Below are 17,403 nucleotides of genomic sequence, written 5' to 3'. Positions count from 1 at the left end.
TCACCCTTGGTTGATTTTGGCTTTATCTAGCAACGCCTGTGGCTTGTACATTTTCGCTAAGGACTCTGGGGAGGTGACGGGCTGGCTCACGGCCAGGATGCCCGGGTTCCCCTCTGACAAGGCGCTGTCACCAAACCAGGCTGAAGTGGGTGACAGGGGACTACCGTCGTGAGCGTCGTATGTCGGCGTCATCGTTTTGCTATACAGTCCTGGGCTTGAATATATGTTTCCTACCAGTAAGAGGAATAAAAGCTGGGAGTTAGCTTAGGGCCAAGCCCTGCCTGCTCCCAACCAAGCTAACTCAAACATGAAACTGAAGCCAGCGGATGAAAAACCTTCCCTTTTTCACCATTTTTCTTTTTTTCCGCAATAGGAAAACATTGTGCTGCTTGTTTTCCCATGAAAAGCTGTCCCTCTCTCTCAGCTCTTCTCCGAGAGCAAAACTGACAGAAAACTCATTCCAGCCCAAATCCATGGGAAAAGGCGCAGGTCTCCCACGCCAGGAACTCCTGCCCCCTGCAATTCTGTGGCACCTGGGACACAAAGGGCCCCCAACTTACCGGTATTACCTGTTGCTTAAAGATTTTGGAAGTCAAAAGTTTTAGAGGAGCAGGAAAATAAACTAAGGGCGCAGCCAAAGAGACCAGAGGCAGAGCGCAAAAGTCCTCCACTGAGGTGGAGCTCACCTTTGACGGGGCCGATGTAAAGAATATCAGTGCCTATGGAGAGGGAAAGAAAGGAGGGAAGTGAGAAGGCGAGAGAAAGTCACCAGGAGAGTAGGGAAAGACAGAAGCCGAAAATGGGCATTTTCGGAAGAGGGCAGAAAGCACAGGTGAGGTTTAACCATCCAATTGGAGTGTCTGCAGCAGCAGCAGTGGACTCGGCAGGCAAAGCAACCCAAGTGACTCCACATTATTCTATTCCTGATACAAGAAACAGCCGGGCATGGAATCGCAGCATTTCATGGACGGAAAAGCTTGCTGAGATGGCCAAACAAATTTGGTATTAATACGCTGAGCAAGTGGTGCAATTTGGTGCCAAACTGATCCCGAAGCACACATTACTCCCAGCCTTTTAAAGCTTTACAGCTCGTACAGACTCAAAGCAGACAAAACCCCCCCCTTTTAAAATTACACATTTGAAGAGAAGAAAATGGACCAGCTTGGTATCTCACACCCCAAAATAGCTGAGAGCTAAATAGTCCCTATTCATCTCACTGATTTTTATGTTAAGAATATAAAATCCAGATTTTCAAAATTAGGGAGGTTCAACGACTGTATCCTAATGTCAGTAATTCCACTGCATATGTACATTGGGCAATGAGCAATGAGCTCAGAATCATTTGCTTGCTGGGCACAGATCTGTGCACTAGTACCTAGAAGGACCAATAATAAACTGGCTTTTTGGGAAAGAGCTGCGTCCTTTAAATCACAAGCCTACCAAGATGTGCAATTCAATGCACCCAAATTCCACCTCTAATAGCACTATTAAGGATGTTTAAGGTGGTGTGTGGCATGGTTGAGATGCCACAAGCAAGGTCTTCTGTGCCACCTTCTACTGCTACCCTGAACCACCACCTCGGGCCACCCTCCAGCTCCTCACTCCAAACAATCCTTCCTAAATGCACAAGAAATGACAGAAAGTTGAGCTAGACATCTGGAAAAGTCTAAGACCAAAACCACAGAAAAACCTTTCCAAACTCACTTTTTGTGATGGGTATCTCAAGGGCAAAAAGAACAGTTTGAATCAGCAGCATCACACCAATAACAGCCAACATCTTTGAAAGAAACCTTAAGATAACATAGAAACATGATTCTAAATTGCCTGACAGGGTGGAAAATGTAAGTGAAAACTGTACGCTGCATCAAACAAGAAAATCACCAGGAAGCTTTTAATGCTCCTGCTAGTTTTGCTGGCATCCCAGCCTGGATTAATGATGTGGGGGACCAGTAAACACCATGGGTACCTGCCATCAAGACCCAGCAAACCAGGCATGAGCAAAAAAGCAGCAATGGTCAAGGGATGAAGGAATCTACCTTCAAGCTTCACACTTGTAAGGAGAAGGCCAGGGTGACTTGCCAGGTGCTAATACCAGATACTTACACTGTGGGAGTTGGACTCAATGATCCTTATGGTCCCTTCCAAGTTGAGAAATTCTGTGATTCTATGATTATAAAAGCAGCAGAAACTTGCTCTCCCCATGGTGTCCAGAGCAGAGCAGTCCAACAAGAACCGGCAATAAACCACCATCACCACCCATAAATTGCATCCTGAAAGACTCTCTTACCTCCTCTCCATCTGCCCTTGCAGTGTGCCTGCCTGAACCTTCCTGTGGCTCACGCAGACAGGGCTGAGCGCAAACTGGACCAACAAAAGAAAAGCCCACTTCTTGCCCCAGATTGAGCAGATTTGCCCATGGACATCTGTCCATATTCCTCTGATCAAGTATCTGCTCCAGAACAGCAAAACTTCCCCTTGGATGTTCTCCTCATCACCTTCTCCAAACATCTGAAATATCTCAAAATAAGCTTCTCTTAAAAAATGTGCCCAAGGCAGACAATGTCATGGGAAGTTTCAGTTGAAATAGCTCTAAGTTTGGCTAACTTGTAAACAAGTGAATACAGGTCTTCTAATGGGCAACATTTACTGTGGGTTTATTGACTGCTTTGCTTACAGCGATTTAAATGGTTTCATTGCCGGGTATGAGGTGCTCAGTGACAAAACATGCCTATTACATCTACAGGCACTGAAATAGCAGATCTTGAAATGCTAACTCATTTTACAGAAGCATTCAGCACGTGAATTAATGTTGGAACAATGCTAGGAACAGTTTATTCAGATTAAAACCATGCCTTTTAACTAACGGCACCTAAACATGGCAGGTAGCTGCAGTAATTAAACCCGCAACAAAAATAATTTCATTCACAAGAAAAGCAAAACCAGCAAGACAGTTCAAAGTGACTCACTAAGAGACCAATAAATAATTAAAATAAACCCCTATCTTTTGTGTGCATTTCCCTCAAAGCAGGCCAAGTATTTCCTATTAATCTAATGGAGATGCTCTCTGCCAACACTGACTTTTGGAATGGCTAATTATGGACTTTCAAGATGAAAATGCCAAATGAAAACGAAAATTGGCTGGAGCCTTGCCTGATGCAGGGAAAACTCCCTGAGCCAGCAGTGGGAGAGGACTAGCCCAGCAGTATTTTTAAGTAACTGAGAGAAGAAAGAGCGACACCAGAGCAAAAGAGGGATTATTTTTCCCTTGCCACAGACCTGTGCTAATGGTTTGCTCTGGAGGCCGTGGCTTGGCAGCTCCAGGGCGCCATCACCTTCGCTCGTGCCTTTCTGTGTGCAAGCCCAGAGCCACCAGTGGCACTGACCACATTGCATGACTTTCCCTTTTACTTCAGTTAATTTAAGACCAATTAATACAAGTTTACTGAATTCCAATACATTTATTTTTATTTTTTTTAAATTAGAGTTGCCTGCTTCCCTCTTAGCACTGCATTTAAAACCAAGAGCTTTGGCAGCCAGACACATCTCACCCGCCTGGCACCGCACATCACTGTGGCTTTCTCTGCAACTCCATTTGGGCTGAACTGCTCCCACTTGAACGACTTGATGGTTTTCGCTCCTGCCATTTGCCTTCAGACACCAGACCTCCAGCAGCTGCGGGCAGAGCTGAAAAAACCCTCTGCTTGCAAACCTCCCTGCATCAGTTTGCTGAATGTGGCAAGAGATGTTACTCCATCAGCGAGGTTACTGTGTTGGCAATTCTCTTACCAATGCTGCTCTGGTTCTGTAAGTCAGACTGGCAAAATACCCCCCCCAGCAATAAAAGTTGGGGTGGTTTTTTTAGCATTACAATCTATAACTACACCCCTAACATAGAGGAACACTAATTAATAAAATACTAGGTTTGCTGGGCTATAAATCAGGAGTAGAACAGTGGTACTGCCTAAAACACACCTGGAATTTGACATTAGGAACGATTTTCCATTTAACTCCTTTCTTAATAGGGTAAGAAAACCTTTTAGTAACACAATCTGAGTGCTAAAGTGGTCACACTTGGTTTCTGTTTTATTTTATAAAGTCTGGCATTGTTCTGCTCCCCTATATGCGTGACAGCTTCAGGCATGCATCTGTGTGACCGCGACCGAGTGCTGCAGCCCTGGATCATTCGTGGAATTTATTTGGGGTCTGTTTCTTGCACAGACCTTAAGGAATTAGGCCAGACTGATATCACTACCTCATCCCCCCCCTCCCCCCCATTTTATTATCTTTTTGAATCTTGCTGACCCCTTCTCTTCAAGCCCATCCTCACAAAGCAAGCCTCCGCTCACCAGACCCTGGCGTGATCAGTGGACCCTCCAGCTCAAAGGCATCATCTTCACATTGATCATCCAACTTCTTCTTTTTTTTCTTTGATGGATCTCTGGGTTTCCTCAAAAGGGAGAGCTCTTCTGGATGCCTGATGTCTGGGAAGGAAATGGACCACTTTTACAAAGGCAAGATGGGAAAAAAAGGGGGGAAAAAACCTGAGTATCTTTCCTTTAGGAACAACATCCAGCAGTTAATGGGATATAATGAGATAACGTGCAGTATCTCTCTCAGCTGACTTTCCTGCTTTGCCATGGTTAAAAATCAAGTTGAGAACATTTCTCCTGCAAGCCTGTTGGAAACAAGCACTGTCCTTGGCTAGAGAGGTAAGATAGCATTTGGGTAAAAGGCAGAATTTCCCAGGCACAGCCACTCAAATAGAAATACAAGCACTGCTAGACCCAGTGACAGAGCATAGTACCATTCACACCCATTGTCATAACTATAAATACAAACACAAACACAAATATAAACATAAACATAAATACAAATCAGCATGTATATCCCTATTTAGGCACCTAGGTAACAGGCCAGGTACTCTCACTCCATGAGAGCAATCCAAGAATTAAGACATTCATTTACTTATCAGACTGGAAATTTTAGAGTCTCATTAAAGACACCCACTTTTTAAAGAGATCTTGGCCAAAGTGTTTCTTTTTCACAGGAAATCTCTCCCATTTCCCTGTCCAGAACCAGCCTGAATAATTTTAAAACCATGTAATTGAAGAGTGTCACAGTGTGTTTGTGTTTTAAGCCATGGGAGTATAGGGGGGTAATGAAAGTGAGAATTCTAGGACCACTTCCCACTATGGCAGTACTTCGCATTCGCTTCTGCCTGCTGCAGTCACTTCCAAGCAGGAAGGAGTTTCCGGGAAAGCAGAGCCCACTGTTCATCATACCACTGAAACCACCAGGGGACTGGATGGGAGCCAGGAGTCCCTCACGGACACTGCAAAGACCAAGAGGGGAGAAAAACCCTCCTCCATTTTACTCTAAACTGTCCTCAGTCGATATGTGGCAACTGACCTGGAAAAGCATTCACATGGGCATGAAGCCATCCTGTTGCAATGATGAAAGGCTGCAAAAAGGTTGGAGAGCTCTGAAATACACTTGGATTGGAAAAAAGGAGATAATGGATCATGCTTGAGCCTAGAAAGAAGTTTCAGAGCTCTCCTCTACAGCTGATTGTCCCTGTTCAAGCCTCTGTGTTGTTTCTAGCTCTTGTTTATTGCATGTATTGCCCGAAAATGCCCAAATGCACAGAGATGTGCAAAGCTTTGCCTTCGGGATGCCCTAAGGAAAGCAGCCCCTGGTCCCATCCCCACTGTACATTGAAGCCTGAAGCTGTAGCTGCAAGGGAGGCCAAGACACAGAGGCAAGGCAGCTGGCTGTGCTGCAGCCAGGCTCTATTTTCCCACCAAGAGGAACGCTGAACAAGACAATAGGTCATTATTCTAACAGGGAGAAGTTACAGGGTTCATATCTCACCACTGCGCTGGCAGCAGTGGGAGTTTGCTGTACACTCTCAGGCGCAGGATTCTAATTAAAACTGGAATTTGTCCCCAGCATGTGACTCGAGCAGGACACATCCCCACAGCAGATGTGTCTGCCTGCACCAGCATCTTCCCTTACTGCAAATAAGCAGGGAAAGGACAGGCTGGAAGCAAGCTCTGCTTCCTCCTTGCCCCATCCAGGGACACACCATGAGCCCATTAACCAGAATGGACACTGCAAAAGCCTCCCTGCAATGCTACTTGAAATAACAACTGGTTATTTCAGGTCTGCTTTTCCCATTTCAACCCCCCAATTTTACATAACAGCTTGTGTAGCATCACAAACCCTGCCATGTCTGTCACATCTGAGGGATTTGATTTTAGGTGACCTCCAGGGATGGATCCCACTAGCCCCAGCATTCCTGAGTCCAGAGGTTGGGCACTTCTAGATTTAATCACTTCTCATATGGTGGGTGTCCCATCCCAAAGCATCATCTAGCACAGCTTTAATTTAAATAAATAATTTTTATTTATATACTTATATTTATGGAATATTTTTATATTTATTTTAATATGTAAGATTTAATTTCAGCTTTAACACTGATTTACTATTACTACATACCCATTAGCACGCCAAACTCCATCCCTGCACTCACTAACCAACCATTAGTTTCAGTGCACAATTTTTTGACCATTTCTAGCAATAAATACTCAGAGTATGAATCCAGACAGCTATTCGCATTCCCATTTATCCCAGCCAGCTTACCTCATGGAGAAAAGATCTGCTGGGACAACCAGAGTCATGCGCAAGGGACAACAAGCAGCACAGCCTAAAATGAGGAGTTCCCCTGGTATTTTGCTAGGAAGGTTTATACTCTGATGTTTATTTATGGTGCATTAGCAACTGATGCTGAAACCATTCAGAGAGGCCAAGAGAAGGGCTCTGGGCCAAGCTTGGCTCCTGAAAGCAATCTGTTGGAGACAGCCCAAAGCTTGACCATCTGATATCAAAGCAATTTTTTATAGTCCCTCAGTTGTTCATGACGCTACCACTGGATTACAAAGGATACGGGCAAGTTTTCGGCAGCTGTTTCGAAACAGCGCATGGCCGCAGGGCATGGCAAAGGCAGAGGCATTCTTGCGATGCCAGAGCATCCCTGCTCCCCATTTCCCCTTGATAAGCTGTAGATTTCTCCCAAACAGCAGTCTGCTGGATGCACCATCATCTCTGAGACTTTACAAACCCACTGAAGCCAACTGAGGGTTGCAGGTGGAATTAAAAACAAAGCCTGCTGTGCTAAAAAGCAGTGAGCAGAACAGCAGCAAGAGCGTGATGTTTTTATTTCCCACCCCAGAATTAGAAGTGAGAAGCATTTTTTCACATTTCAATCTTTCAGTAAAATGCTGGTGAAAAACATGTTTGCCACTGCTTATGATTAATAAGTGTACAAATGGTCTTAAAGCATGTTTTGAAGAGAGCCATGCTTGGCAAACATGGTGTTTAGTTACTGTAGCTAAAGCAGAGCCTATCCCAGGGTGGAAGGGCTTGCAGATGGTAGGGCTCCAGTTAACTGGAAATTGGGACAACGAACTGCTTGCAAGCCTAAGCCTATTTCCTGGCCATAACAGCAAGAGTTAAGATCCTTAGAGAATCCAAGCGACACACAAAAAACATAAAATCTTTTATATAGGTTTGGGCTTCTTACTAAGTCCCAAGGCACCTGGATGAGCCCATCTGCTGGAGTTGTTCACCTGGGGTAAAACATCTCCCTGGGGTTTGACTTTAGTCCCAAATCCCCACTTGAAATCCTCCGTTAAATATTTCATCCACATTTTCAGCTGAAGCCAGGCTGCTCCCAACAAAAGTCACTTTGAAGGAAAAAGGGTCAGTGAAAAGTGGGTGGACCAGGAGAAGTGACCTTCTGAACAAGGCTAATGTGTTGACTCTTTAATTGATGTGTTGGTCGGGGCTGTGTTTGCTTAAAAGAGATTCCTTGTCTGTACACGAGACAGATGGCACTGGCAACATCTACTAGAATTTACAGTAAATGATCCTTTTAGCATTTCATTTCCATTTATTGTGTAAGTGGGTGAAAACCCAGCTACCCAGCCTCTTACCAAGCATCCCCGGCGTTGGTGGTGGCAGGCACTAGCAGAGACCATCTGCAACAATATGCGGTGCGCTCTGTGTGGAGGGGGAAGCACTGACCAAAAACTGGTCCCAAACCATTTTTCAGCTGGATTCAAGCAACAACTGTTTGTATTTTGACATCTCCAGCCCACGCTGAACCAGCTGCAGCTGTGTCTGAACCATAACTGCTGCAGCTCCATGTCCATGTCCTAGCAGAAGGGTTTTGTCAAATTTAGGGGATTTGTTGCCTGCACATGTGGTAGATGCCCCATCCCTGGAAACATTCAAGGTCAGGTTGGACGACGCTTTGAGCAATCCGATCTAGTTAAAGACATCTCTGCTCATTGCAGCAGTGGTTGGACTAGGTGACCTTTAAACATCCCTTCCAACCCAAACCATTCTGTGATTCTATGACTCTATCAAGTAAGGGAAATGCCCTTTGGCGAGAGGAGCACTCATATATGCATTTCATGGGAGGCATTTAAAAAATGTGACTGTGAAGGCAGCTTTCAACCTCCAAAAGAAAATTTTTCAGCTGTTGGATGAAGCCATTTTACTCCCTGACAGCATCTTCTTTCCCATTTGCCTGCAGGAGCCTACTTATGCCTGTGCTGTCTCCTACTGAAGGCAAACCCTTGGCCTTTTTTCCTTGTGTAATCACAGCTCATCCAGCCCAGCTGTGCTCATTTATCTCCCACCCAGAGACAAACAGCAGGGCTGGGATGAAATCCTCCTTCTTCACAGGACACCACACCGCCTGCACCCAGAACACCGGCTCTAAAAACCCAATCTGCCTTACAGGGTGTAAAATTCACAATTTATGCTCTTTCGCACTAAATCCACCAAGTTAATCTTGCAGCTGCTGCATCTTTAACCACCAAGGTGTATTGTCATGGGAAAGCAGTTGCGGTCAGAGACTGGACCGAAATCCACGTCTCAGCGTGGAAGAAGAGGTGATTTTGCTGCCTTGGCCCCCTATCCAAAATGTAGGGTCCCCATATGCTGCCAAGCAGCATGCCAAGGGGTCTAAGGACACACAGTGATTTCAGTGCTCCGAGGGATGCGTTCTCCCACAAGAAATTAGATTTGTGATTTTCTTGCATCACCTACACATGCAACACAGCGTCATCAACTGGAAGGGCTGTCTGAGTATGTATTGACTCCCCCTGAAATTACGCTTTTTCCACATGACTTCTAGTTCCCTTAAAAGGCCAGAAGGCTGGTTTGCCTGGTTAGCTCTTGAATCATACAAGCTTCATAATTTTACTTATAGCACAGACAGGATTTAGGGGAAATCCTCTCTTTAACGCTGATCCAGCTACCCTCCATCAAGAAATGTGTTTTGAAGTGGGATATCTCTGCACTGGATCACCATGGACTCGAAGCAATGACTCATACAAATTACAGCCTTTGAGCATCAACATGATGATTCTTAGAAAAATGAGACCTCAAACTCCATTTCAGACTTAAAAACAAAAAAGGTATTTTTCTTTGGAACGAGTGAATTCTGTGGATCGTGTTTCATGGTTTAAGTTTACAGAATTAAGTATGTGACTTATCTTCAACATAAATACACTCAAGATAAAGTTTTGCAAAACAGACCAGAAGCAAAAAAGAAACACCAAAAAACTTTATATAACTTTGGAAGTGCCTGGAGAGAAGACTATGGTTGTACGGGACGCTGGGCAATATCTGATTAATGGTGGAGCAGGTCCTCACCCCTTAGCACAGTTTACTAGGTTTGTACACCTGCCTACATTCAGAACATTTTATTATGGGTTCTTCAGCTGCCTAGGTACTTAAACACTTATTTGGGTAAAAGCCAAGTTCTCCACTTGCTGCCTGGGGTGATGCAGCTATGTCAGGACATCCCACAAAGCCTCCCGAGATGCCCATCAAGTACCATGGGCACAGACCAAGCTGGGGCTGACCCTGACAGAGGCTTTGCCAGGACTTTCCCAAATTCAGTGTGGGAAAAACCCAAGTGCCTGTTGACTTATTGACTTACCACCAGAGCAATAATCTGCAAAACCACCTGAAAAACAAGGTTAGTGGGGTTTGCAGCGGTGAACTGCTGCTTGTAAATGCAGTCTGCATTAGTGGTACCCAGAGCCGAAACCAGGCACCATCAGCCAGAAGGGACCCAGGAGGAGGAAGAGGAGGCAGGTAGTGGCGATGGAGCCAAGCATTATTGCAAGGCTAATAAAAAAGGCCACTGGAGAGACAGAGCCAACAAATGTTGAATGTCTGGATGTTTTTTTCCACAAGTGGGATGAGATCCCCACTTGTTATCCAGATGCCTCTCAGAGCAAAGACAGCACTTCCAGCCTTGCCCCTGAAGTGTCTGAACTTCAGCTAAAGTCAATTAAATTAAGCACCACAAAACAAAAGAAAAAATCCACTTACAACCCCTGCATCAGACCATAAAGAGCAATCAGAATAATCTTAAGGAAGGCGGTGGCACTGGATTTGCCAGTATCTTCTAATGTCTTCAGGATGAAAGTCTATTTAAAGGGTCTTTGTCAGCAGCAGAGTAAGGACAAAAAAATTTACTGACTCACGCAGTGACATACAACCTGATTCTACTCAACAGGCAGAACACAGACTGGCCTGGGGAGGGGGGAGAAATGGGAATATCTTTTTCCATTTCAGACACTTTGCATTTAAATCTCGTTATTTCCCTTACACCAGTTTCTGGTGTTTGTCTGGATCCTACGCAACAGCTGCAGCTGAATACAGGCAAGCAATAAAAGAGGAAAACAGTGAAATGAAGAAGTTGGCAGCAGTACATTTGGGCCTCGCAATTTAAAAAGCTGAGTACATTGCAATTTGGCCGACACTCTAAATGGTAAGATTTCCTTCCACACCCATCCCCTAGACATATTTAGAAATAGCTGCACTACTGCCAAACCTCTCTGCCCATGGTAGCAAAAGGCAGCAAACCCTTCCTTGGATTTTCACGGGGTCTGTCTCCACGCCAGGATGCAAACGCTATCTCCAAGCATCTTCGTGATGCTACTGAGCAACAGGAGACTGTATCATGAGATGCTGTTGTCACTCCACAAATACCCCCGCCATGCTCACATACATGTACCAGGACTCTGTCTCAGCTCCATTATTTTAGGAAAACTGCTACTTTATTTACTAGTGAGGGTGTGAAGGAAGAAAAAATGTTTTGAAGAGGTTTACAATGGTGAGGAGTCACTCCAGACTCTCGGAAAGGAACCATGCCTGGGCTGTGGCTCCACATGCTAATGGGCATGGGCAAAACCCTGGGAACTCTTGAGCATCTCAGACTACCAAAGGATTTCAGCTTTTAAACAAACAAAAAAAAAAAAACCCACAGAAAAAAAAACCCCACCCACCCCCCCCCAACCAAAAAAAAAAAAAAGGAAAAGAAAAAAAAATAGGGAAAAAATATAGAAGCTTTTAATAGAAGGTTTTTTGGCAACTGAGGGCGTGGAAATACTACAAATACTTCAGAAGTCAGAGGACGTTCTGTACTGGAGTGAAGACCATTTATAAAGAAAAAAAAAGGTAGGGTCATATGCAGCATCCAGACTGCTGGACGGTGTCGCCTCGCTCGGGCTGGGCTTGCATCATGCCGCTCCCAAATGCCGCCTCTGTCACCTCGTCTCAGGTTGCATTCAGTGGCTGGAGGGTGAAGCAAGGAAGATCGGCTATTACCTTCCCATCAGTCACACAGTCCTGGGCACCTCGTTATTTTGAGGCAGAGGTGAGGGGAAGTAGCCCATTGCCCTCATGGAATTCTCCGCATCCCATCCCTCCTCCCCCAGCCCCACAAGCTCCCCGGGATGGGACCACCCTTACCCTATGCAAAAGTGGTCCCAATTTCCCAGTGTCCCTTGCCCCCAGGGAGCTGGGGACTGAAGTGAGATGGGATGCGGGCATGGAAACTTCTGCTACTCAACACAGGATGCTCTCCAGACTTCATTTTCCAAAACAGGTGATTAATTCACACGAAGCTCTGTGAGGATTATGAGGCAGGAGCTGGGTGTGATGCCCTTCCAGCCCTCGGGGGAAAAAAACAAATGACCTGAAGGGAATTTTTTCGTCTTGCACAGCCTCAGGGTGGGTAAGAGAGGCAGTAGTCATGAATTCTGGAGCGCTTCCTCCCAGAGCTGCCTCCTCCCAGCTCCAGCACCACATCCTCCTCCTGGTGCTCCCAGCTCCCATCAGCATCAACCGGAATGATCCCTGCTCCTCTGCTCAGGCTGGAGGGCAGAATAGGTCCCAAATCTTCACAGTCAGAAGAGGAGGAGAAGGATGCAAGCTTTCATGCCATCACAGCATCTCCCCTTGCCCTGCGGCTCTGCAACATACACCGTTTCCCCATGAGAAGCAACATCACTGGGGCAGGAAACGCCGAGGCATGGGAAAAAACCTTCACACTTGCATCTCGCTGTTTGCTTTTCCTCTCCCACGTGCCCACACAGCAGCAGCAGATCCTGCCTGGAGTCCCTCACTGCTCTCAGCACACATGGAAAAAAAATACAGGCAGCAGCAGGAGAAAGGGGATGCTGTGAGGAAGCAGCTTAAGGGCATGAGCAGATGCAAGGCGTCCGCTGTCCTGGAATCAAATGAAGCTATTGTGGAAGAAAAGAAGATTCTTCTGTTCATTGTTAAGTAGGACGATGGGTTAGCAGGAGTCTGCAATGGAGTCTTCCCAAATCCCACTTTCCAATGGGGATATTCCTACCCGCACCAATCAAATTGAACTTATATATTTGATAGGCTGTCCACTAAGAGGAAGGGGGCATGCGGGACCCCGCAGGCAGCCCCCATCCCAACCTCCGTGCCCTGCTGCGGGCAGGCAGGCAGCACAAATCCACGCTGCTTCAGGAAAAAAAAAAAAAAAAAAAAGTGAAGTTTTACTTTCTCTTTCTGTGGTGTTTAATTGCAGATCAAAGCTGGCCCTTCACGCTGGAGCCGCCTGCCAGCAGCTGCTCCCGGGCAGGCTTCCAGGCCACCCTTCGGGTGAGGGCTGCCCATCCCATCCACCGCCCTGCTCCTCTTCTCCTCCCTGCTCCTACCACAGGCAGGGTCAATCTGTGCCATTAACCCTCCCGACCGGTTGCTGTGGGAATTGAGGGGCTGCAATCCAGTGACTGGGAATGAGATTGTGTTTTCTTCCAGCTTCGCACGACCTCCAAGAAAGCGAGGTATGTGTGAGCAGCACCAGCATCTTCCCACATCACCTCCGGGCTGGCCCCCAGGAGCCGCAGCCTGGCCAGTGGCGAGAGCTGCCCTTTGCAGTAACTTCAGTCCGCCCAAGAAGAGAGCCTCTGCTTTAAAAGCAACCACACACTGCAGTGCTGCCAGCTCTTGGTACAGTTTAAAAGGAATATAAGAAAAGGCACAACCCTAAATAATTCACTCAAGTGTGCTCCTGCTTGTGTATAGAGGATTTTATAAATGCAACCAGATAGAGTCCTGGCAGCTTGAGGAATTACTTAAATTACTCATTAATCATGCCATATGCTAAAATTACTCAAGTGTGTAATTAAATGCTCCGAGGGCACAGACAGCAAACAGTTATAGCCAAAATATAAGCAACTCACATGCTTGTCAGCTGGACATTGGTCCAGGCCACACTGCACCCTAACCTTAGACATCAAGGGATTTGCAGAGACAAGAGCTATGCTGCTAGAGCAGGGACTACTTCTTTCCCATTCTACTTTGAAATATCTACTCATTTTTCCTCTTAGCATGATTAATACAGAGTACGAGTGCTCTCTGCAGTCAATCTGTGCAGAGATGCTGCAGAGGGCAGGAAAAGATAATGGAGAAAATTGAGGCAGAATAAACACTAACCTGGGGAGAAAAAAACACAAGAAAGAGGGAAACGGGTGGGTTGGGAAAGTGTCATAGCGCAGTCTGCAAGACCCCAAGAGAGGGCTGTGTTGAGAAAAAGGGAAATGTGAGCTCCCCAAGCCAGGATGACTCCACCATCCTACAGCTGCTCTAATTCTTGTCAAGCTGCAGTGGGCACCAAGGTGCAGGCAGATATCCCCAACACCTTCCAGGAATGAAATGCCCTGCACAAATTCAGCCTGACAACCCTGGGATGATTCTGCATGGTAGAAAGCAGCAGTCCCTCTTGCCTGGCAAGTGCGTGATCTCCCAGCCGAGATTAGCCCCTGCCTCTGTCATCAGTGCACAGCTCCAGGACCCCGCGCTTGAGGACATGTCTGACCCACAGTACAGCACCAAGGTCACACACGGAGGAAGAGAGGACAGGCACTCCATGACTGGAATTTGCATGGAGTAGTTTTGTGTTTGCCCCAAGGAGATCCTGGATCATATATATACATATATGTATACATATGATATATACATATCATGTATATATGTGTATATATAAGATCCAAGACCACATATATATATGTGTGTATATATATGAACCAAAACTCCTTGGGGCAAACACCAAACCTGATGTATGTCTTGAATGTCTTCCCACTTTGAAGCTCTTCCCTGGACCACAGAGGCATTTGGACACCTACTTTATACATATAATATACACTTGTATATTATATATTAAATATATATGTTAAAATATATTAGATATTCTATTCCATATAAATAGTGGTATTTGGACACCTATATAATGATACAGGACACCTGTATGTTATATAGGTGTCCAAGTATCTCTGAGGTGCAGGGAAGAGTATTCCAGCCTCTCTAGTTCCATTCCAGCAGGGATACTGATTCCCTGCATCCCGATCCCCTCTTCCCTCTGGCATTCAGGCCAATGTGGCTGTTTTCCCCATAGCTCTACTGAACTTTTGCCTCCCAGCAAAAACAAAGACAAAAGCTAAACAAGATTTAATCATTGTATTTGGCCACACAGTTTCTGTCTATCCTCAAACTGCTCAAGCTGGTGAAAGTCACTAAAAGAAGAGTGAAGTTTCCAGAAAAAATCCTGCTTTCCCGAAATTGGGGAACATTTACTTCAGTACGTCAGATGCCATGGAAGGAAAGTCAGAATCACCCTCGGCAGATGTCATCCCTGATCTGCTGCAGAAAGCTCTTACCACAGCAGGACTCAGCGACTTTTTCCCCTTCCACATCTTTAAATATTAGCATTATTCTCTGTTTGCTCATAAATAAAAACTGAGAGCCCGGGCATTGAATAAATAGCTGCTTCAGGCCCATGTAAGGTTCTGACTGCTTGGCACTGTCAGTGAAAGATCTCGTTATGTGATTAACTGTATCAGAACTTCCTGACGTGAGTCACTGCTAGGAAGATGCATCAGCACCAGGCAGACGCCTGTGACTTCTCTGTCTGGCATGACATTAAAAATGGCAATGGGAGACATAGGGGAAGCAAAATCTACTGGGAAATAACGCTGACTAAGCCTTTTCTATTTTAAGGAGAAACTGCCCAATATTTATATTATCTCCCCCCCCCCCCCCCAATAGAACAAAACAGGAAAGAAATAGCAAAGATTTGTAATCAGCTATATATACTGACCAAACCACAGATGTGCCTGAGGCCATGCCGTAACACCGCACGTACAGCTGAGCTCTTCCTGCCACACAAAACAACTGGGTCAGCCAAGAGTAACCCTAGCTGCTTTTTGAGAGCAGAAATAGATTTACTACAGCCAAGGTCAGGTTGCAGGCTCCTTGTGGAGGGGAGCAACCAGGAAGGACACCGGTACAGAGGCCACACAGATTGCTTATTTGAGTTCCTTGGAGTGGAGTTACTACCTCCTAGGTTTTTTGGGGGAGAGAAAGAAGCACCATCTTTTGGGATGAGAAATTTTGGGATGTGAAGGTGGGTACAAAGTGATGCACAAGAGCTGCAGCTGAGGACAAGCCTTGTGTACCTGATAGGAAATAATCCAACCTTTCTTCTGGGGCTTCTCAACAAGGGAAAGGAGTGTGAAGAAGAGCTGGGGAGGAGCAAGGGAGACTCAATGCCTTCCTTCCACCAGACAGTTTTACAGAGAAGCATCATCACTTAATCTAATATGATTTTCCACTGGAAGAGAACCCACGGAGCTGGCAGGTTTCCTATTTCAGGGTTTGTTTTTCATCTAGCACATAAATTTGCAGGAAAAAAAATTATAAGCCAACACCAGCAGCTTTAACAGAAAGCAGGGCTGCTATCGCCTCACCTAAGAGAAAACCAAGAACAGCCTCACTACAAAACAGGAATCAGTACAGAAAATGTATTTCTTCTTATGTTTCCAGTACAATTGATCTCATTACTTAAGTATTTCCACATGAAAGGTTAGATTTGCAAGGAGAAAAGAGTGGACATTGAAGCTGCTTAACGCCCAATTGACTGTTGGCTGTTTAAAGCTGCAAAATACCCACGAATTAGTAAATTTATGAGCACGTGCACCAAAGGACAGGCAGGAACCAAACCAAACGACAACCTCCCCACCAGCGGCTCTCGGCACTTGCTACTTACTGAACGTTTTGCAGATGTCAGAAACCGCCTTGAAGACCCTGTCCGAGAAGTTGACTTTCACCTTGACATACTTCATGTTAGGCAGCTGCAGGCGAAGCAGCTTGTGCTGAGGTGTGAACTGGAGCTTGGCATCAGCCTGTATCCCGTATTTGTCCAACGTCCAGTGCGTTTTAAGGAGCCAAGTTTTCTTCTTTTCCCACCACAGTGCGTGATCTGACCAGTCTTTCTTGACATCTAGAACAAAGAAGCCATTTCACCAGCTAAAACTGGGACCAGAATTAGTCTTCAAAAGACAAAAGCAAAAGTTTAAATGTGTTTAACTGTGAAGAGACTATTGATCCAAAAGCGCTGACTGTCCTTTTCAGATACAAATAATTGCTTCTACTCAATAGCATCTAAAAGCCACCTCAGAGATAAAAGTAGGGAAGAACTCAAGAGGAATAAGGATGAGACACAATGTGTCCATGGATCACTCAGCCCAACAGTAATGAGGCTGGAGCATGAAGCTGGGGGGCCATGAACAACCTGACAGCTTCCCCATTCCCATCATGTAGAACACATGCACTGCCCAAACGCGAGTAAAGCCCCCTCGGCACACATGAAAAGCAGAACGAGAAAGAGGTTTGCAAGAAGAATTAAGTAGAAACACCACGTCTTCTCCAGGTCTTTCAGTTTCTACAAACAAAACTGGAAAATTCCCAAATGAAACTAAAAGTTACATCTCAAAGGAACAACAGTGCAAAATCTAACAGCCATGTCTCCTTCCAGCAGGGATATTGAAGATCATGTCCAAGTTGGGATGCATTTGGGGAACCAAAGCACGGTGGTAACTCCAAGAGACAGCAACTGTGTATTATTTTCCCTAACATCTGGAATATTTAACACCTGCCCTGTTCTCACCAAAGCCTCTGCCATTCCTGCAGAGTGCTTCCCAGTATGACAACCACCAACTA

The 17,403-nt window shown here is 45.6% G+C and overlaps 1 protein-coding gene and 1 long non-coding RNA gene across 6 annotated transcripts in view; both read right to left on the bottom strand.

Annotated features, from left to right (window-relative positions):
* Window positions 1-17,403, bottom strand: part of FERMT2 (fermitin family member 2) — a 52,364-nt gene that overhangs the window by 15,040 nt on the left and 19,921 nt on the right. For 3 of the 5 annotated variants that reach the window (XM_030482699.1, XM_030482700.1, XM_030482701.1), the window contains 3 exons: window positions 16,451-16,684; window positions 4,347-4,481; window positions 5-230 (listed from right to left, as the gene is read on the bottom strand). In XM_030482699.1, coding sequence (XP_030338559.1) covers window positions 5-230; window positions 4,347-4,481; window positions 16,451-16,684 — 595 coding nt within the window. Of the gene's footprint in view, window positions 1-4; window positions 231-686; window positions 720-4,346; window positions 4,482-16,450; window positions 16,685-17,403 lie in introns of all 5 variants that reach the window. The other 2 variants (XM_030482697.1, XM_030482698.1) reach the window with 1 other exon arrangement.
* On the bottom strand, window positions 11,420-14,300 carry LOC115606565. The gene is made up of 2 exons (XR_003990930.1): window positions 11,839-14,300; window positions 11,420-11,661 (listed from the first exon to the last, which is right to left on the bottom strand). It is a non-coding gene; the product is annotated as an uncharacterized LOC115606565 (long non-coding RNA).

Source organism: Strigops habroptila, chromosome 4 (genome assembly GCF_004027225.2).
Source record: "Strigops habroptila isolate Jane chromosome 4, bStrHab1.2.pri, whole genome shotgun sequence".
NCBI lineage: Eukaryota > Metazoa > Chordata > Aves > Psittaciformes > Psittacidae > Strigops > Strigops habroptila.
The sequence above is the reverse complement of the archived record's forward strand: the minus strand, read 5'-3'. Positions and strand labels throughout refer to the sequence as shown.